Below are 23,178 nucleotides of genomic sequence, written 5' to 3' on the forward strand. Positions count from 1 at the left end.
GGTCACAATATTTTTGGTCTTTTTTGGACTATTTTAACTTGAAACCAGATTAAACATACAAAGCTACGGACAGTCCAGGTCTGTGAAATGTGTCAATGGTTGTAAGAACTGACCAATCAGAATGGGCATTCGCTGGTAAAACCCCTGTATTACTGTAAGTGTAGCTCCCACCAAGTTATATATAATCTAATATGTCCCTACCTATTAGTAATCTAGCCCTAACCCCCTACCTGGCTTTAAAAACATTTTAAATCGCTTTAATAGAGCAGATTTAGTGCTTCTAAATCTGCTCTATCAAGCAGGGCAGGAAGCAGCGCTTCCCAGCAGGCACGACGTCACTGATGCCTTGCCGGGCGCTTGCTTGCGCCCTCAGATCGTCTATGCAGCGCTCCTATCGGGAGCGCGCATAGATGATCTGCCAATAGCACGGCAGGCAGCTCCGGGGTCTCCTCCTCCCTGTTTAGCTGTGCATGTGCTATCCAGGGAGGAGTAGAGGAGCATCGCCGGCCTGCCGTGCACGATATTACTGCCGGCTAATATAAGACCTCAGATCAGACTTACCCATCCGGAGGATCAGCGCAGCAATGAGTGCTCGCGCTGCCTCCGGACAGGGTAACGGGGGCGGGCGGGCGGGGCCGCGCACAAGGCCAGTGTTGCTGGCCAATGCGCGCAGCCCCAGCTATCAGCGTGCTCGCTCTTGCCTGTTTGATTGACAGGCGGGAGCGAGCACAGCAGTGCCTGAATTTCGACTCATTGCCAGGCTGAAATGAGTCGAAATTCAGTGGTGACGTCACTGCTGAATGCATTCGGCCACTAGGAGGGCGACCCCTAGTGGTCGAATTTAAAAGTGATTTTAAACTTGTTTAAAATCACTTTTTTTAATTAAAGTATATTAGAGATATGTTGTAGTACTTAAGTACTACAAAATATCAATTTTTGTACTTCATGACAGTGCCCATTGAAGTGCATGCACAGCCTGGTGTCTGATAGCGCCCCCTACAGTACAGAGAGGTATTACATGTTCTGTACTCTTTACCTGTATTACTGAAGTGCATGCACTGACTGGTGTCTGGTATCGCCCCCTACAGTACAGGGAGGTATTACATGTTCTGTACTACTCTTCCTGTATTACTGAAGTGCATGCACTGACTGGTGTCTGTTAGCGCCCCCTACAATACTGGGAGGTATTACATGTCCTGTACTCTTTACCTGTATTACTGAAGTGCATGCACTGACTGGTGTCTGGTAGCGCCCCCTACAGTACAGGATGTATTACATGTTCTGTACTACTCTTCCTGTATTACTGAAGTGTATGCACTGCCTGGTGTCTGATGGCGCCCCCTACAGTACTGGGAGGTATTACATGTTCTGTACTCTTTACCTGTATTACTGAAGTGCATGCACTGACTGGTGTCTGGTATCGCCCCCTACAGTACAGGGAGGTATTACATGTTCTGTACTACTCTTCCTGTATTACTGAAGTGCATGCACTGACTGGTGTCTGGTAGCGCCCCCTACAGTACTGGGAGGTATTACATGTTCTGTACTCTTTACCTGTGCTAGGGTTAGCTGCTCCTTTTGACACTAGGTGAAGGCAGCTCTGAGGAAACGTTGCTGAGTTGCCCATAGCAACCAATCAGATCGCTTCTTTCATTTTTCAGAGGCCTTTTCAAAAATGAAAGAAGTGATCTGATTGGTAACTATAGGTAACTCAGCAACTTTTCCTCTGGACAGGTTTTGATAAATCTCCCCTGAAGAAGCTCCTGTCCTCTACATAGACAGTGATTACAGCTCCCAGCAGATCTTTCTTACTGTTATATGTAAGGATTTGCTTTACCTATATTAGTTATCTACTTATTTTTCTTTAATCCTCACTTTTTCCTATTTTTGGATGACATTTTGGGTTTCAGAACCAATTACCGGGTTTCCGTAGAGTTCTGGTCTCAACATACAATGGTTGTCCTGGAACCAACTAATATTGTAACTTAAAGGGGTTATCCAGGGAAAAACTTAAAGATATATATATATATATATATAATCAACTGGCTCCAGAAAGTTAAGCAGATTTGTATATTACTTCTCTATTAAAAAATCTTAATCCTTCCAATAATTATCAGCTGCTAAAGTAGAGTTGTTCTTTTCTGTCTGGCAACAGTGCTCTCTGCTGACATCTCTGAGCTGCACAGAGTAAAAGAGGTTTTCTATGGGAACCTGTCAGTTCCCGAGACAGGTGTCATCAGAGAGCCCTTAGACATAAAAGAACAACTCAACTTCAGCAGCTCATAAGTACTGAAAGGATTAAGATTTTTTAATAGAAGTAATTTACAAATCTGTTTCACTTTCTGGAGACAGTTGATATATAAAAAATTGTTTTTTTCCTGGATAACCCCTTTAAGAGACCACTGTTCTTGCTCTTGTGTTCCCTCCTCCCTCTTGCACCGCTGTCCATTGCAGTTTCCTTTTGCCCTTTTTGCTTGCCCGCTTGTCTTGCTTACACATTGTGATTACCTGGAGGAGCCTAAGGGTCCCCGCACACACTTGTTAGAGGCGCAAATCCCTGCCTGACTTAGGATGTGATGACCTGAGCGGACAGCTGGCAGTTCGGGTCAGGAGGCCTGGGGTTAGGCAGGGATTTGTTGTTGCAATATGCCTGGGAGTGGAAACTCGAATACTCTAATAAACATTATTTTGGTCAGTGGTGTTAAGTTAAAAACAGGAATGAGTCTAAAACACTTACAAGGAAATCCACCCGTGTGAATGTACCCTGAGGGTAGGGTTACACGTAGTGCAGGATATCCCACTGCGCATCTGCTATGAGCATGCACTGGGGCTACAGCGGGAAATATCGCCAAATCTGCAAGAAATACGCTACGTATGTACTGCATGTGAGTGGACCCGAAAACTGTGAAAACGTCACATCCCAAGACTTATATTTCATATGATTCCTAATATCCTGAGCACAAATTTCCCATCATGCTGAAGTCTCATCTCTACAGATCTGTTATGATGTGCGTTCTGGACACCGTAGGCTGTTAATACATTGTATAATGATGTCCAGATATTATTCTGTAGAGCCTTCAGATATAGACCAGGATCTATTACAGTGTTTCCCAACCAGGGTGCCTCCAGCTGTTGCAAAACTACAATTCCCAGCATACCTGGAAATCTTGATCCTTCCAGTACTTATCAGCTTCTGTTTGCTGCAGAGAAAGTTATTTTCTGTCTAACCACAGTGCTCTCTGCTGGCACCTCTGTCCATGTCAGGAACTGTCCAGAGCAGGAGAGGTTTGTTATGGGGATTTGCTCCTACTCTGGACAGTTTCTGACGTGAACAGAGGTGTCTGCAGAGAGCACTGTAGTCAGACAGAAAAGAATCATACAACTTCCTGTGGAGCATACAGCAGCTGATAACTACTGGAAGGGTTAAGAATATTTAAATAGAAGTACCGTATTTTTCGCCGTACAAGACGCACTTTTTCTTCCCCAAAACTGGGGGGAAAATACTGCGAATACACCCCTATCGCGGCAGTCCCTGCGGCCATCAACGGCCGGGACCCGCGGCTAATACAGGACATCACCGATCGCGGTAATGTCCTGTATTAACCCTTCAGACGCGGCGATCAAAGCTGACCGCCGCGTCTGAAGGGAAAGTGACACTAACCAGGCTGTTCAGTCAGGCTGTTCGGGACCGCCGCGATTTCACTGCGGCGGTCCCGAACAGCCCGACTGAATAGCCGGGTTAGTGCTTACAGGACACCGGGAGGGACCTTACCTGCCTCCTCGGTGTCTTCTCCGCTCAGGGATCCCCTGTATGGCCGGCGCTCTCCTTCCTCGTCATCACGTCGTCGCGTACGTGCGTCGGCGTGCGTACCCGGCCGGCAGCAGAGACGTTCCGGAGCGACGGGGACACGGCGACAGTGATGGAGCGACATCCAGGGCAGCGGTGACGGGTCCGGAGCGGCGGGGACACGTGAGTATTACCTCCTATGCAGTGGTATTCAATCTGCGGACCTCCAGATGTTGCAAAACTACAACTCCCAGCATGCCCGTACAGCCAACGGCTGTCCGGGCATGCTGGGAGTTGTAGTTTTGCAACATCTGGAGGTCCGCAGGTTGAAGACCACTATTGGGTTCAAAATCTTTATTTTTTTAGATTTTGCACCTATAAATTGGGTGCGTCTTATACACCGGTGCGTCCTATAGGGCGAAAAATACGGTAATTTACAATTCTGTTTAACTTTCTGGCACCAGTTGAAAAAAATAAAATAAAATAAAAAAATAAAATAAAATAGTTTTCCCACGGAGTACCCCTTTATTAACCCATATGACCTCTGCCTCTCTCTAAGAAAGTGTTTCCCAACCAGGGTGCCTCCAGCTGTTGCGACACTACAATTCCCAGCATGCCCGGACAGCCAACGGCTGTCCGGGCATGCTAGGAATTGTAGTGTCGCAACAGCTGGAGGCACCCTGGTTGGGAAACACTGATCTATTAGCTCAATATGAAGACTGGGCACTACCTGGCGATCTGAGTGACGCCCGTACATTACTGTCAAGCCAATACTAATGTCATTATAATGTAAATGTCTTATTTCCTTTCTTCTCATCCGGAGAAAAAGTAGTTTTTTAATGAAGTGCACTGCAAAGTCCGAACTCTTTCCTCCGACACTTACTTTTCCTGACATCCGAAAAATGAAGTGCCGCCATTTCACCTTTTCTGCCAGTCTGTAAATCTCGACTCTGACTGCCTTGGCGCATTTGATATTCCCGGTGCATTCTGCGCAGAACTTAGCCATACATAACAGGAGCCTCCGTCGGCATTTAACCTTCTCTCTCTTATTCAACTACATTTACAGCTTTCTTTTCTGGAGGAGCGAAAAGAGTAAATTCTCATAGGTTTCCTATCAGTATCTAATGGAAACCAAACAAAAGCCGGAGCGGATGGCCAGACGCGCCCTCTTCCACGTCTGCCAAGGAAAAGAACATTGTCTGACAACAAGTGCGGTGCACTCAGCCATTTTCTTGTGTACATTTATTTTACTTTTTGCAGACGTCAGGTTTCCTAGCAACCCATTAGCCTCTTCACACTCGCTGATCACAGATCGCTGTGTCGTTGCGTTTGTTCTGTAACGCACCTTAAAAAAAAAATTTAATTAGGTTTCAGGGAATCAGATGCTACGGCCTGAAGTGTTGTTGCTGCGGAGAGGAACCTAATAAGCCGCCATATCTGGTCATTTAAGAAGGATCCTCCGACGGTCTTCTAAGGTTGTTACCATCATCATCTGTTATATCCCTAAACATACGCAGCACGCTCGTTAAATTTCTCCGCCATTCGCCATGATGATGATGATCGCTCTAATAATGTCCAACTTTTTTGGGATTTGCTTCTAGGCATCTCTGCTCCTAATGATGGTATCATAGGCTTAAACCGGTCACAAATCTCACTCGTCTTCTCCAGCGAAGCGAAGACTCTTTACTTGAATAAAAGATGGAGGGAATAATTACATTTTTTTCCTTTTGTAGAATTTTTTTTCTAATTTATGTTACTTTGGACACAATGACATTTACAGGTTGTGGAACAGCAGTAGGACGGTCACTGCACTGCGTCATCTGCAAACGTTTTTTTTCCTACTTTTTTTTTACCAATTTTTTTTCAAAGCTACTTCTATGGACAACTGTAGGTCCTGGTTTCTACATTTTTGTTTTTATATTATTATTAAACTTTATTGCGGCTAGGATATGATGGGATATGCTGGTCAGCTACATTTGGCTCACATTAGGTGTCCAGGAGTACCACTGTACATGAGAAGACTGTGAAGGGGCCTCAGCGCTGTGAGACCATTCTCTCTAGCAACCGATGGTGGGTCCCACAGGTCGGTCCCCCACTTATTATAAAGTGATGGGCTTAAAGGGATGGTACAGGTTTAGAACAAAAGGGGAAAAAATTATTTTCTTTTATTTTTATTTTTGTTACAGAAAAACCATAGGTTATGTCTGGTATTGCAGCTGATACTTATAGGGGAATCTGTCAGCTCCATACCAGATAGAGAGCTGCAGATCACAGCAGATAGCTGCTAGGGGGGATAAAATTAACCATACCTTTTATTTTGCCTTCACTGTTTGTTAAGGTATTAAAGTGCTTTTTTTTTTGTTAGCAGCTGAAAAGCCAAGCTCGGGTGCTGAGCTGCAGCAGGGCCTACTCCCTACTCCACCCGTGCTCTACTTTGCCATATTGGTCTGCAAGCCAAACCTTGTAAATTAATCATGGTGGGCAAGGTAGGAGGGAGGAAGCATGCATGCTGCAGCTCAGCACTAACTGAAAAGGATTTTTTTACAAAATTTGAAAAAATATAGCTGTTTTTTCCAGAAACAGTGCCACACTTGTTCTTGACTTGTCTAGCATCACAGCTCAGCTCTTCTGAAGTGAATTGGACTAAGGTATAATACCACACATAACTTTTAGGCGGGTTTTGGCAATTTCCCCAACCCTCATAGAGATGCATGTATACCTGGAACCTGTGGCTGGTGGAATTGGGGCAAGTAAATGTGAAATGAGATGTTTATCAATGCTGGGATGAGTTCATTATTTTCTTCCGACCAATAAGGGAGGGTTTCCATAGAAATCACTCCAATGTCCATACCCCCCCACCCCACGGTGTCCAGATACAGCGTATGGTGTCTGTGCTGAGCCCCAGGGCAATAGCATTCTACAAACCGATGACATGGGCACATTTCTATACAACCAGAAAATCCTTACAGTGAATTTTCTGCAGCTAGCTTCTACAGGCAGAAAGAAATTAGGACGGAAAACTCCAGTAAAGATTCCTGCGGAGAGTCTTTGATGTGTCCATAAAATAAAAAGGCGTTTAGAAGTTGTGTTAATTAAAGTGGCCCAGACCCCAGGAGATTCTTAGATAGATAGTCGGGCAGCACGGTGTGACTATCTAAGACAAGTGGACTTGGCAGAATGTATAAACCCATTTTACCCAATTTTCTTAATTTTTTTGGCTAAATGAGCACAACATGATTTTTTGCCTATGTACTGTAGTGCAAAAAAGGCTATTATTGAAGATTAATGTAGTGACTCTTGTATATGCCTTATGCATACTTATTTTTTTCCATTTATCGGTTGTCCAAAATCTTAATTCCTTCTTTCTTCTCTATGGTTCTTCTAGTTCCCGTCATGCCTCAGAGTTTGCAGGGCTAGGGGGCAGAGTCTTATCACTGCACTTAATTTATCTTATCTAAGTGCAGCTAGTGATATGTGACCTAGAACTCCTGTCATCTAATTCACACTGCACAGTCTCAGTGCATTCCAGTGTGATGCAGCTTCTTCCTGTCAGCAGTGATTAAAAGGAAGGGGAGAACAGTGTCAAGCTGCATCTCATAAACACACTGGAAAAACAGCAGTTACAGGCAGTGTGACTCAGAGCAGTTTTTTAACTTCAAATAATTATTTTATGGACTTACCTACTACATTACTGCATTCCGGTATCTTTGGTTAGGGCAGAAGTTATCTTTGTCCTCCCATTCTGTGCATGGAGGGTGGCTAAACGGAGGCTACATATGTTTTGCACCTCTTAAGTGGTGCATGAACTGCAGTATTTGCTTATCATTCATTTTTCTACATTTTTCCCATTATTTCTATGGGTCCTACACACTGTGGGTTCTGATTTTGATAAAGGATTATTACACCCACAGGATAAGGAATAAGTGCCTAAGCATAGGGCAATATAGGCTGAAATACCTCTTGACCTGTTAAATCTTTGCCCCGTGTCATAAAAAGTTTTTATCAAACGGAGTCTGTGTTCAGACCTCGACCGATCACAAGAGTGAGCTGGGAGAAGTCTGGGCTTTGAACTGTGTTTTTAATTTACATAAACGTACGTAACATGGTGTGTGACCCGGCAGCAATCCTATCGGCATGTTTTTATAGTCTGGTGAATAAGTTTGTTTGTATTCAGTGCCTGATGCAGAACCAGAGTCTGGTTTGAAACAAAATTGTCACTATATGGAATAAAGTTATTGAGTACTTTGATTTGAGTGCTCGTCATCCATTTGGGAAGGCGCCTTTGGCTGACGTCCAGTATTGGGACCTTCCACAACCCGCATCATTGCCTGTTTTTCGTTTCCATTGTTCTGAGCGACATCGGGAGGACACTGACACATGCGCTCCATAACACTACAGACCCTCAGCGCGTCTTCGGGTAAGCAAAGGTCTTGTGCCCTCAGTACCACACGTTCTGGTAAGCAGAAGCATCGCCTACAAGGGGAATCTGTCCAGTCATACTGCACTAGGAACGCACCTTTCTTTCATTTTTATTTCTACAAATGACAACACAAGTGTGCTTCATCTGAATAGAGATCACCTTATCAGCTTTTGCTACCAACACCGCCATTAGTTTTCATGAGGAGATAATCTTTTTTGTTCCCTGCACTGTATTTATTACCTAGGGGAAGAAAGAAAACTTTTAATTAATAACAAAACTTTCTTCTTCCTCCATTATACTGATCATTACAGGGCCGCAGCATGGCTGTAATCCCCTTTCTGTGTCGTCTCATTATAGTACTGACCGGCACATGTATTACTTCAAATAGGAAAGGATATTTTTGATCATGTAACTTTAAGCCAAGTAACTAGCTGGAGAGGAAAAAGTCTCGATGATCTCCATTTGTCATCTGCGGACCCCTAGGTCTCTACTCTCCAGGGCAGCCATATGTATATTTTTAGTTCTGATCTTTTTATCCACTTTGCCCAATTTGTTCTTGAAGGCTTGTATATTCTTTAATAACCCGTGAGATAATCTCCTCTCTAATCCTCACCGGTGCTCTCAAGTATGATGACTTTGACCTCAAGTTCGATCACCATGAATACAGAAAGACTCATCACTCTTACTGCAGAATATGCGGAGATCATACACAGGAGACAAGAGAAGCAGTTAGCAGTAGAGTCTTGGTTTGTCATATTTAGTGTATAAAATGTCACATGTCCTTGTGCCATATTAAATGGATGAAGATATTTTCATAACCCTTTTATTCCCTGACCCTTTGTGCAAGGAGAATATGGCTATAAAGGGACATTCTGCACAACACTGATATAGTGCAGACCCTGAGGGGGCAATGGCTGACACAAGAATGCTATCAGAGATCACGCTGTCATGCACGACCCCTTCAGATCCTTTACTAGATATGCACAGTGTATCAGAGTTTCTCAGTAAATTCTTGGTCACTGCACTTTAAACAAGCAAATATAAGAAAATCTGTGATGGATCCTGTTAGAGAAAATACCTCTCTTTCTACTTAGAGACCACCCACCCCCTCACAAACTAAAAAATGCTAAAAGTCCCTCAATTAAGTTAGGGATCAGCATCTTGTGTTATATCTCGCCCCAGGACTTGATTCACAGCCGACACTGCTCTGTCCTGCTCTGTAATGTTCTCCGTGCTGCTTCTGCTTCTGTGGGTATCCTTAGAGATAGAGGGGTGCAGGATCCTCTCTTCTGTAAAGGGCTGTGGAGTCTGTAGATATATGTTCCGACTCCGCAGTTTTTGTACTTCCGACTCCTCTGAATTAATATGCGAATATATTTATAAACACTTACAGTTGCATCCAAGAAGCTGTTCCACCAAGTTCTTCTAAGCTCTTCTAGCAGAGAGAGGTAATTGGGCAGAAGCTGCTGCCTTCTCCTTTTTGTGTGCTGATCTGCTGCTGAAGATAGGGCAAGAATTCATCACCAAATCTGGCAATATATATTCCTGGGACATATTCTGTGGGGAATCCACGGCATGTTCCAGTATTTCCAAACAGATTTTCCCCAACTGTTGCAAAAATTTGGCTGTCCGGGCATGCTGCGAGTTGTACTTTTGTAAGAGCTGGAGATACATTGTTTGGAAAATTGTTCCGAATGCTGGGGCAGCAGAGTATCCCTATAAAAAACTGCATCAAAAAGTTGTGTGAATCCCTCATAGGGCCACTGACCTCGCTATTCATGGTCTTTCCTACACCCGTAACCCAGTGAGGTTCGATGATGTATAGTTATATGAAGGTTTTTATGGGAACGGGATTTTTTTGAGAGTTATGATTAAAAATTACTTTAAAGGAAACCTGTCACTGTGGGAATGCTATCTAATCTATTGGCATCGTGATATAAGAGCATGATTGTAAAGGAATGCGTGTGTGTGTATGTGTATATATATATATATATATATATATATATATATATATATATATATATATATATATATACATACATATATACACACACACATATGTAATTTTTTTTTATTTCTTCAGAGAAAAAGATTCAGTAGAACATGTAACTTATTTTAAGGAGTCCGGTGTACATTGCCACTCAAAGATAGGACTACCCACTGAACTCCTAACCAGGGAAAGATTAGAGACTTTTATCAACAAGTTATACTCTATAGCAGGGGTTTCCAACCTGCGGACCTCCAGATGTTGCAAAACTACAACTCCCAGCATGCCCGGACAGCCGTTGGCTGTCCGTGCATGCTGGGAGTTGTAGTTTTGCAACATCTGGAGGTATGCAGGTTGAAGACGACTGCTCCATAGTCTTTTCGCTCAGCTCCTCCTGCTCTATAACGTGGTGCCGATAGTTTATGATATTTTTATTAAAGACCAATGACTCGTTTTGGGTTGAAAACCCTTCCTCAGATTGGCATCCTCAGATTGGTTTTCAACCCGAAACGCGTCATTGGTCTTTAATAAAAATATCTTAAAGAATACTTGTTTCATCGACTTCATGGGGAGAAGCAGCGCCTAAAAGAGGGACATTTCTACCTTATTCTCTGCATATCCTGTGGGCAGCCTTGCACCTGTTCTCACGTCCCGACGGCATCGCAGCACTCCCGGATCATTATCACAAAACCCCGTACTTAAATTGTTGGGGTGATATGCGCATTTCTATTGCGCTCAAGGTGAGCACAATACCTATTCTTACTGTTCCAAAAATTTGCATATTGTGGATAATGCACTAGGCGCCTTGTGTGGTTTTCGTTTGTCTCCCGTTTCTGATAGTTTATGATGACAGATTTCCTTTAACCTTTAGAGTGGCAAGGAAATGTCTATATTGTTGTCCCAAGGATAATAAAATGTTGCAGCATATGGGGATTATGAGAGGCATTTATCAAAAGTGAGCTTTGTTTTTGCTCACTTTAGATAAAAATAAAAAAATTAAATAAAAAGTTGAGGGCAAAGTGGCATCCATGCACCAAATTTATCAAATGGCGCACAGACGTCGATGAATGCCCGCTGAACCGCTCTGGTTAAATGTGGCAGAGCAGTGACGGGCCATGTAACAATTGTATTAAAAGTCGCACAGACCTTAATGCAATTGTCGCATGGAGAAATATAGGGCAGGGTGTAATTGCGCTGATTTCTTCTAAATATGGTCCGTGCGACTTTTTTGCGACTTTTCACAGAAAAGTGACCACTGCACAGAGTGATTTAAATCATTGGTAATCGTGGTAATAAAAATTGCTTGATAAATTCCCTTTTATGGGGAAAACTTATCAAAACCCGTCCAGAGGAAAAGTTGCCGAGTTGCCCATAGCAACCAATCAGATAGCGTCTTTCATTTTTCAAAGGCCCTTTTAAAAATAAAAGAAGCGATCTGATTGGTTGCTATGGGCAACTTAGAAACTTTTCCTCTGGACAGGTTTTAATAAATCTCCCCCTATATGTTTAATGTCTCATGTAATAGGACAGCTGACTCCTTCCCTTTTTAAAGGGGTTATCCAGGAAAATACTTTTTTATATATATCAACTGGCTTTAGAAAGTTGAACAGATTTGTAAATGACTTCTATTAAAAAATCTTAATCCTTTGAGTACTTATGAGCTTCTGAAGTTGAGTTGTTCTTTTCTGTCTAAGTGCTCTCTGATGACACGTGTCTCGGGAACCGCCCAGTTTAGAAGCAAATCCCCATAGCAAACCTCTTCTAAACTGGGCGGTTCCTGAGACAGGTGTCCTCAGAGAGCACTTAGACAGAAAAGAACAACTCAACTTCAGAAGCTCATAAGTACTGAAAGGATTAAGATTTTTTAATAGAAGTAATTTACATATCTGTTTAACTTTCTGGAGCCAGTTGATATATAAGAAAAAGTTTTTTTTTCCTGGAATACCCCTTTAACAATTTCCTTCGTGTTTCGGGGAATGAGTATGGACTGGACAAGTCCGGGGCTGTTCCTGTCAGATGTTTTAAACGCATTCATTGCTTTTATGGAAAGTAAGATTCCGAGGCAAAAGAACAAAGTGTCAGAGATCTCAAATATTCTTCATTCTTCACTCGGCTCCGTTTTCCGCTCTTTTCTTTCAAGTGCTTCAGAGCGTGCCTTGAATTATCCAAGTTTTCTATACACCAGGAGTGGAGTAATGCAGCCCCCAGGAGCCCGGTAACAAGGGTCTCATTCACTGTGCCGGAGGAAGCCTACAGGCTGCGATTGAAGTGTGTGGCCCAGGCACCGGTGTATCTACTTACAGAAATATTATTCAGCACGGTAGTGAAAATCATTATCATACCTCATAGAAATGTACTGAGTCAGTATTAGAAGCCGCCTCAGCTATGAATACCGCAAATCCAACATATATTAACCCTGCGGTCACCGAGCTTCCCAGTGCTTTAATCTCTGTAGATCGGTTTTTATAGGTTTCTATTATATATATTCAAAGCCATCTCTCTAGCAACTCAGTACATGGTTAATAAAGTTCTTATAATCTGCATTTCTATCTTGAGGTTGTATGATTTCTCTTGAGGTGTTGAGATGGAGAAGACCTACAAAGGGTCTTTATAATGTGGAAAAGTTGGGTGTTTTGCTGCAGTTGTTTTTACTTGAGAACAGCTATGATGTGCCATTACTAATACTGGTGTCTTCCCATGGCTCTTTTACATGGGCAAACAGGCTGCAATAATGAGTGCTGATTAATTGTGCGCCCCTTTAAATTAATCACTGTACGCTGTTGGGGATTAGCGATCATTTAAAGCGTACCTGCCATATTACAGATTTTTTTTTTTTTACTATAATGGTATTTACTAGGTCATGTAGATGCTTTACATGTCTTTTCTATGTGTCTAGCTTCTGTATTTAGATTACAAATCCCTCTGTTCTGCTGCTTTCTCATTCTGACATTCACTTCTCAGGAAGGGGTGTATCCCAGGCAAGCACTAAGCCCACCTTCACTCACCATTTATTCACTTCCTTCCTGAGATCCTGTGGTGCCAGTCTCTTTATCCAATCACTGCAGGCTGCTCTGTAACCCCCTCCTCTCTGTTTTCAGACAGGACAGGAGTGAGCACAGAGGACAGCTAGCCCTCACTCAGCCTGGAACAAAGATGATGCAGCAGCCAGACACGTTTATTTTCTGGATGGTATGGGGACCCCTAGTGGTCCCTAGCTGATCAAGCTTGTTCATTGGCTGATCACTTTTTTATGTGGGCCTATTATCACAAATGAGTGTTCCTAGAAATCAGCCTGTTTAAAAGGGTCTTTGAATGCCAAAGGGGCTATTGGGCTACTTTGGTGTCAGTGCTCTATCTGTTGGTGCTTTAAAAATGTAGTAGTGCCAACCTTACATGTATAGTTATTGTCATAGAAGCCTTCAAAAGGGCTGTGCCATTGGGAAATGTGGACTATGACATGATAGAGCAGTGGTCTCCACTGTTATAGAGGGTTCCCTGCTTGGGAGGCTAAAGCGGCTCTGGGGGGGCACACCCCTGAGTGGTCAAGTCAATTATCAATTCTAGTAGGAATAACAGGGAAAGTCTAAAATAGATGTCTATCTGCTCTTTATCTGTTGCACGCTGGATCAGACCAGCGCCTCATGAACCCCAACCCCCCCCCCCCCCAATTGTATTATTATGGGTTTCTTGGTTTCCCATTATGGTTTCCATTAATAATTTTTTTTCTGCATCGCTACCTGAACCCATGAATCTAGCCTAAATATTGACACTCTGCCCAATGATCTTGGCAATGTGATTCTTTGTGAGGATGGAAGCGCAGTTGACTGCATCGGAAGATATATAAGCTTATTCTTTGCTTAGTCCATTTAAGAGAGAGTGCCGCTCCTGGCTTCAGGTAGGAACATTATGTCATTGTTTCACATGGGTGAAAATAATCAAAGAAGCTTTTTACAACTTGGCTGACTTCTATGCGGCAGTGATTTTCACATTACCGCCTTTGACAAAGCAGAACAAGGCGTACATACTGCTTTTTGTCACCTTCTCTTGAATCTATCACCTCTTGGCGGGTCACCTGCAATGCCGGGGCTTTATCATTATACATCTCAAATGCGGATATGTAAAGAGCCGTGCATTAGGGAAATATCCCGGAGTCTGCAGCAGTCAAGCCATTTCAGCTTTAGGAACAAAAGGTGATTATAAAATGCAGTGAAATGTTTCATATGACATTGACTTGTGGGAATTCGGCTGGGTTCACACTTTGTAGTATTGTTGTAAAACCAGAAGTGGAACCTACAGAGACTATAAAGGAAAGATTTACACCTTTTCTGTTTTTGGCTTAATATGTGTGAACTCAGGCTTAGGGCTTTTTGAGGATAAGAAAAAGGGACTTAATTTATCCCAGAAACTTCACCACTTTTGGGTGGTCTCTGTATTGCAACTCCTCCCAACTCAAGTGGATGAAGGCAATACCAAAGACAACTATTGGACAGGAGTAAAGCAGTTTTTGAGGAAAAAGACCAGACCCTTTTTGATCATCAGCGCATAGGAGTACTCCTTTAAGAATAGAATTTTTTCCCATAAGAAGGAGATTTTGATTTGACTGATATTCTTAGTGTTACTTTTGAAGCTTGAGCTCACACACGTTCCCCAGATCTGTGTGGGGACATGTAAGTCCACAATGGCTAGTGTTGCCAAGGTATTAGTTAAAATTGACTTATGCAACAAACTCACTGGGCATCCTACTGATGTCTTGGCTACCTGACCACGGAGTGTGGACTTGAGTCTTAAGAATGGACGGGTGCTGCACTATACCGATATACTTCAAACATGTTTTAAGGCTCAAATATTGACTTACAGGATAGTTACCTATAGATGGCACTACGAAATGTTTTTTAGTGGAGAGCCAATTTGCATGCTTCATTTCTCCTAAGCTTTGCCTAGAAGTCTCCATACAGCTGGGTCTCTTTAATGAAAGCCACTACCATATACCCCCCCCCCCGAACCCTTGCAATGGGGTATATGTTAGAGAGTTGGGAGCCCTAGGGCACTTTTATGTATATTTTTCCTGCCTAAAATTCTCCTGCATCGTCCGAAACGCTGGTGCGCCTGACAGACATGCTGTTCTGCTTTATGAAATCATTGAAAGTAATTAATTCAGTCAGAACTTCTAACGTAGCACAGTATTAAACAAGGCCATATGGAAGACGCGTGTGTTCTGCATTGATAATCCTCCACAGAAGTTCTTCACAACAGTTTTGTATTAAATAGCCGGAGACCACAGTTGTCTGCTCTGATTTAGGAAAGTATTACTTGTCTGACGAACACCAAGAAGCAAATCCACCGAGGGCAGATGTTAAGTGAAGATTTTAATAATTTGTTCGTCAAATCCGGTGACACGTTTGAAGAGGAATGAGGGGGTGTTATCGAGTTGACATGGGAAAGCTAATCCTGCGGAGCCCTTTGTACGCTACTATCAAGGTCACATAACATTTACAATGAGTAGAATGTTCAGGCATTTAGAGGAAGAATATGTGGCGGATTCGCTGGGTTCTCAAGTAAATTTACCCTCTTGTTCCTGTAGAACAGTGGTTCCCAGCCTATTTGTGCCCCAATGGTGCTCCTTGGCAGCCCATTTCCTAAAACTGACCCACCTTATTTTCCACATGTTTGTAATTAATGTTTGCTGTTTGTTTTAAATTTGTATGCTTTTCTTATGTCTTCACCCCTGCTCCTCTTCCTTTATCTCTAGTCCCCCTGACTCACAGGTGACATCTTCTCTAGTCGGAGTTGTTCACTTTTCCTTTACTTCACCAACTGGCCTAGACCGCCATTAAGATTTCTCCCGACACAAACTCCACAGAACCTGCCCGACAAACATTTTAGGGGGAAATTTATCAAAACCTGTCCAGAGGAAAAGTTGACCATAGCAACCAATCAGATCGCTTCTTTCATTTTTAACAAGGCCTCTGTAAAATGAAAGAAGCAATCTGATTGGTTGCTATGGGCAACTTTTTCTTTGCACAGGTTTTGATAAATCTCCCCCTTTTAGGTTCCTTTATCCAGCACAATGGGCACATCTTTACAATCTTCCATGTGCATTTCCTCACACACAGATAGTGCCCACTCTGTGCCCCCATATAGTAGTTATGCCCCCATACTGCCCCTATATAGTAGACTGCCCACATACAATAGTAGCCCCCAGTGCCCCCCCCCCCCCCATATAAAGTAGTTAGGCCACCTTTATGCCCCATATAGTTGTGGGCCGCCTTACAGCCCTATATAGTAGTAGACTGCCCCTATACTGTACCCCCATATAGTTATAGGCACTTATACTGACCACCATATTAGTCAGTTGTCCTCAGTGAATGGAGAGGCAACTCATATACTTGGCCAATACTCTCCTCACTGTCTGCACTGTTCAAAAGTCCCATAGAGAATAAATGGAGGTGTGGTTGAGCATACGCGCTTCCACTCCATTCACAGGGGACAAGAGACCTCTGTTCTCTTGATTGGAGGGAGCAGTAGTAGTCAGACCCCCACTAATCAGCTATTTATCCCTTACCCTGTAGCTAGGGATAACTTTTAAACTTGGAATAACCCCTTTAATATTAGCAAGAAAAGCCCCTCTAACTGGCCCCAAACCAACCACACCTCACAACACTTACTGTGAAAAGTTTGCAATGTGTATTTGTTTTTTTCCCTCTTTGCACTTTGTTTAAAATCCCTTCCTGCACATATGTGGACATTTATCAACAGGTTTAGTCAGGTTTTCTTTACTATAATTGTCGCAAAATTGTCGCAACTGCGACTACACGATTTTCCGTGCGACATTTTGACTGGAAAGCGAGAAAAGTTTTCCAAAAATTAACTACGTAGTAATAATTTTAAAATGGACTATGGGTAGTCGGGTATTAAACAGGGTTAAAAATTGACTAAATTTACTCCAGCTCAAACATGGAGCAGAAAAAGCTACTACCAAAGTAAAAAAGGAAAAATTGCTTACGTGAAAGAAACCAGTTGATAAATAAGTCACACATAAGCAAAAAAAAGTAAAGAAAAAAGTACTAAAAAAAAGAATACATAAGCAAAACATTGATAAATGTCCCTCATTGTATTCTATACATTTCTCCTGTAAGGTCCTCTTATAGAGAAAGCTGCATTGCAGATCCCAAAGCCTAACTCTCCTTTTTAAATTTTTAACTACATTAAAGAGACGTATGAGAGTAATTAGATTTTGCTCTTGGAGAGAGAGACAATCTGTTACAATTCTGTTATCTTTTTAATTAGATTGCCCAATTTTTTTAACATCATAAAATTGTTTGTACAGCGTAGTAAGCAAACCTGTCACAGTTGTGCTCTCCGAATGCTTTCCAAAGTAGAAATTTTATTAAAGTTTTCAGCAACAATAAAGAAAGTAATGGCGTGACACAAAGTCGGGAGAACTCAGATTTCACAAGCAAAGCGGCAAAGTCAACAATGGTTCAGGCATCAAATAAATGCAACAGGAAAGGAAAAGAGGAGTGGTTGGCGAATGCTTTATATCCCGAACATTTGACATTTCGTAAGATTCGATTAGTGGGTTGGGGTGCAAAATCAGCAAGGCAGAAGCACTCATCTGTGCACTGGGCCCCTCCATATAGCATCATGGCAAAAAAATATATATATACTGTTTGCTACTTACGTGCTCCTAAAAAGTGATGAAGTTGTGACATTTACTTACATAGTATGGCACCAGTGAATAGCAATGTGCCCAGTGCAGTGTTTCCCAACCAAGGTGCCTCCAGCTGTTGCAAAACTACAGTTTGTAGTTGTAGGGGAGCTGTAGTTTTGCAGCAGCTGGAGGCTGGTTGAACAACACTGGCCTAGTAAGCAAAGGCTGGATGACACTCCTATTCAGTCATTCTCACCGTTCATTGCAGATCAGCTTTTCCCTCCATATCAGATTACACATCCTGGTAATCAACTCTGTAAGGGCAATGAACAAGCAGGTACTTGGGAGATTTCAGCTGTGAAGCCAAGAGATCGGTACAGGATAAGTAAAGTCATTCATCTGCAATTTTGCCAAATTCTTTACATGTAAAATCTACCTGGCGTTTAGAGGTGAGGGTATGATATTACTCCATGTCTTGGTGGGGTTATTTTGGAGCACTGACACCATCTCTGTGATAAAGTAAAGGAGCACTCTGCCTACTCCTCCGCTCTGCCGATGTTTTATGGAGTCTTCTCTGTTCTTTCAGGAGTCCTGTGGAACTTATCATCTTGCGACGCTGTAAAGATGACTATTATCCGTGATGCCCTGTCTTCTCTCACAAACACTGTGATCGTTCCACACTCCGGACTGAATAATTCCTCCTTTGACGATGATCACAAAATGAAATTCCAGTCATCCTCTGTTCTCCGCAATACCACTGGATGCATGAGGTAATAGAATGTTTTAATGGTTTTACAGAGCATGAAAAAAAACAACTATATTCTGAAGTGGAAACTAAAATTTGAGATTTTGAGGCTTTGTACCCCCAAAAAAATTTCAAAAATATAATTAAACTAAAATTGATTAAAAAAAATAGGTATTCCCAAAGGTTGTCTGGTTAAAAATTACTCTGATATTGGCCTCTTAGGGTTAGGGTGGGTTTCTACCTTCCTAACTACCTACCTATAGGCCAACCTGGCTACCTTACTGCATACCTGGCTGCCTAACTACATGCCTAGCTACTGAACTCCCGAACTACATACCTGGCTACTTGGCTACTGAACTTCCTACATACCTGGCCGAACTACCTACCTACATTGTAAAAATTCAGAAAATTTTGAAGCCATGGATAAAACCTATTTTGTACTACATACACACTATATATATATATATATATATATATATATATATATATATATATATATATATATATATATATATATATATATAATATATATACCAAACGAAACAAAGAGAGCGGCACTCCAGGTACGTGTAACCCCGTGCGGGTGTATTTATTCACACATCTTGAGAAAGGCTCTATTGAGGAGCCGAAACGTTGCGCTTTTCTACAGATGTGTGAATAAATACACCCGCACGGGGTTACACGTACCTGGAGTGCCGCTCTCTTTGTTTCGTTTGGTGAATTTCTTGGGGCCTGAGTCGGACCCTGGAGCTGAGCACCCAACAGGATCTGGAATCCTTGGCAATAGCCACGCATGGTGCTTCTTCATTTGGATTGTTACTATATATATATATATATATATATATATATATATATATATATATATACAAAATCAAAAAATGTTGCAGTATCTTGTAATACCTTTTTTATTGGACTAACAGAATTTTGTAGAGACAAGCTTTCGGAATTCCTCCCTTTATCAAGTCTAAAGCAAATCTAAGCTCACAAGCAGAAGAAATTGGTTCCATCTGACAAATATGCAGGAAATAAGACAATAGATGTGGAGAATTTACACTAAGATAGGCCATAAATTGTAATAGCTATAGGAACATAGACTACATAGATAATAATGAGAAAAAGGGGGAGGGAGGGGGGAGCAGGGGAAAGACTTAAGCAGGACATAGTGAGATGCAACAGAGAATACAGTACAGCACAGGATATGAGAATACAGTACAGCACAGGATAAAAGAGAATACAGTACAGCACAGGATATAAGAGAATACAGTACAGCACAGGTTATAAGAGAAGACAGTACAGGATATAAGAGAAGACAGTACAGCTCAGGATATAAGAGAATAAAGTACAGCACAGGATATAAGAGAATACAGTACAGCACAGGATATAAGAGAATACAGTACAGCACATGATATAAGAGAATACAGTACAGCACAGGATATAAGAGAATACAGTACAGCACAGGATATAAGAGAATAAAGTACAGCACAGGATATAAGAGAATACAGTACAGCACAGGATATAAGGGAATACAGTACAGCACAGGATATAAGAGAATACAGTACAGCACAGGATATAAGGGAATACAGTACAGCACAGGATATAAGAGAATATAGTACAGCACAGGATATAAGGGAATACAGTACAGCACAGGATATAAGGGAATACAGTACAGCACAGGATATAAGAGAATATAGTACAGCACAGGATATAAGGGAATACAGTACAGCACAGGATATAAGGGAATACAGTACAGCACAGGATATAAGGGAATACAGTACAGCACAGGATATAAGAGAATACAGTACAGGATATAAGAGAAGACAGTACAGGATATAAGAGAAGACAGTACAGGATATAAGAGAATACAGTACAGTACAGGATATAAGTGAAGACAGTACAGCACAGGATATAAGAGAATACAGTACAGCACAGGTTATAAAAAGTTTGGATAATGCGATAAGAAGCTCAAATTCACATTGAGTCCTCTGTTTTTGGAATAAAAAAAACCAGTATAATTTTAGCTTCAAATGTCTTTCTCTCTTGTGTGTTTTTGAAGTTCCCTCTCAGTATCCTGATTGTAAGGTCATGTATGGAGGGGCCTGTTCGGGTAAAATGGTGTCCAGCTGGGGTGCAGTAGTCCTTTTCTTTATGGCGGTTGATGGAATGTCTGTGTAGATTCATTCTTTCGTTGAGTTTCTGGCTGGTTTCATCAATGTAGCATCCCATGTCACACTTGGTGCATTGTATCATGTAGACCAGATTTGGGGATGTGCAGGAGTATAGTCCCCTAATGTTATATGTCTTGTTGTTGTGGGCGGCTTCCATCTTGGTGCAGATATGTTGGCAGAGTTTACAGCGGGGTTTGGTGCAGGGTTTGGTCCCATTCTCTGTGTCTGTTCTTTCTGTAGGTAATTTTCGGCTGACCAGCTTTTGTTGTAAATTGTGTGGTTGTCTGAAGGCCAAGATGGGAGGTTTAGGGAAGATTTCTTTTAGCATCCCATCTTCCACCAATATCGGCTGCAGGTCCTTGATAATTTTGCGTATTTCTTCAAGGTCCGCATTGTATGTGGCTACCAGTGGTACGCGTGGTGATGGTTGTATCTCTCTATATTGTAGCAGGTGTTCCCGTGGTGTTTGAAGGGCGGAGTGTATTTTCCTACCGATAGTCCTTGGTTTGTATCCTTCTTGTTTGAATTTCTCAGAGTTTGTAGGTGCAGGTCTCGGTCATCAGGGTTGGAGCAGATGCAATGGTGCCTGGTGGCTTGGCTGTATATGATGCCTTTCTTTGTGTGTGAAGGATGGAAACTGGATTCATGTAGATAGCTGGATCGGTCTGTAGGTTTTCTGTATACAGACGTTTGTAGTGTGTTCCTGTTTATTGTGACAGTAGTGTCCAGGAAGTTCACACTTTCTGTAGAGAAGTCCATTTTGAGTTTGATAGATGGATTCAATGTGTTAAAGGCATCATGAAACTTTCTGAGTTTTTCTTTTCCTTCTGTCCAAATGATGAAAATATCATCGATGTAACTGTAGTATCTGTAGGGTTTGTGAAGTTGTGTGTCTAGAAATCATTGTTCAAAGTCAGCCTTGAATAGGTTGGCATATTGTGGTGCCATCCGGGTCCCCATTGCAGTGCCCATCATTTGTAGATATAGGTCACTGTTGAAGCTGAAGTAGTTGTGTAGTTTACTGATGTCTCCAGGGCTGTATTTCCGGTTGTGGGTTTGGGATGAGAGGAACAGGGAGCAGGCATCAATTCCATGTCTGTGTGGGCTGTTGCTGTACAGGTATTCTACATCCATTGTTACTAATATGAAGTTGGCAGGCAACTTTGTAATCCGAGTTTAAGAAAGTCTTTAATAGGTTTTCTACTAGGCCAGAGATCTGTTTCGTTAATGTGTCCATACCTGTTATTATTGGTCTGTCTGTTCCCAGTTTTGTGGATTTTTGGAAGCATGTAGAATGTCCCTGTTATGGGATTTGTGGGTATGAGTGTCTCTAATCCTTTCTGTGTCTCTTTTGGGAAGGATCCAATCAATTTCTTCAATTCCATAGTGTATTCTTCGGTGGAGTTTTCTGTCAGTTTCTTGTATGTTGTGTCTGACAATTGTCTGTTTCCCTCTTTGATGTAATCCTCAGTGTTCAATATCACTACTGCTCCTCCCTTGTCTGCTGGTTTGATTATTCCTTAAATTTTTGATGGCGTCTCTTTCTAGTTTTGAGAGATTGTACAGGGTGGGCCATTTATATGGATACACCTTAATAAAATGGGAATGGTTGGTGATATTAACTTCCTGTTTGTGGCACATTAGAATATGTGAGGGGGGAAACTTTTCAAGATGGGTGGTGACCATGGCGGGCATTTTGAAGTCGGCCATTTTGAAACCAACTTTAGTTTTTTCAATAGGAAGAGGGTCATGTGACACATCAAACTTATTGGGAATTTCACAAGAATAACAATGATGTGCTTGGTTTTAACTTAACTTTATTCTTTCATGAGTTATTTACAAGTATCTGACCACTTATAAGATGTGTTAATGTGCTGCCCATTGTGTTGGATTGTCAATGCAACCCTCTTCTCCCACTTTTCACACACTGATAGCAACACCGCAGGAGAAATGCTAGCACAGGCTTCCAGTATCCGTATACACTGCTATATACTACTATATACACCGCAGGAGAAATGCTAGCACAGGCTTCCAGTTTCCGTATACACTGCTATATACTACTATATACACCGCAGGAGAAATGCTAGCACAGGCTTCCAGTTTCCGTATACACTGCTATATACTACTATATACACCGCAGGAGAAATGCTAGCACAGGCTTCCAGTATCTGTAGTTTCAGGTGCTGCAGAATGGGCAAAACTAAAATTGGAACAGGACCCTCAGATTACGCAGAAGATTTTGTTCAGTGATGAGGAAACTTTTATGTGAATGATGAAGTTAACAAACAAAACCACCGCTATTGGTCTGATAAGTATATAAATGGTATATAAATGGCCCATACAAAAAATATGGAGAAAAACTGTTCCAGGTTAAACCCCCCCAAAGGACGAGGGGGCACTCCCTCCGTCTGGAGAAGAAAAGG

General features: G+C 42.0%; 1 protein-coding gene across 6 annotated transcripts in view; it reads left to right on the forward strand.

Annotated features, from left to right (window-relative positions):
* Positions 1 to 23,178, forward strand: part of PKP4 (plakophilin 4) — a 332,003-nt gene that overhangs the window by 269,520 nt on the left and 39,305 nt on the right. For all 6 annotated transcript variants that reach the window (XM_056535034.1, XM_056535032.1, XM_056535035.1 and 3 more), the window contains one exon: positions 18,432 to 18,615. In XM_056535034.1, coding sequence (XP_056391009.1) covers positions 18,432 to 18,615 — 184 coding nt within the window. The remainder of the gene's footprint in view (positions 1 to 18,431; positions 18,616 to 23,178) is intronic.

Source organism: Hyla sarda, chromosome 8, assembly GCF_029499605.1.
Source record: "Hyla sarda isolate aHylSar1 chromosome 8, aHylSar1.hap1, whole genome shotgun sequence".
Lineage (NCBI taxonomy): Eukaryota > Metazoa > Chordata > Amphibia > Anura > Hylidae > Hyla > Hyla sarda.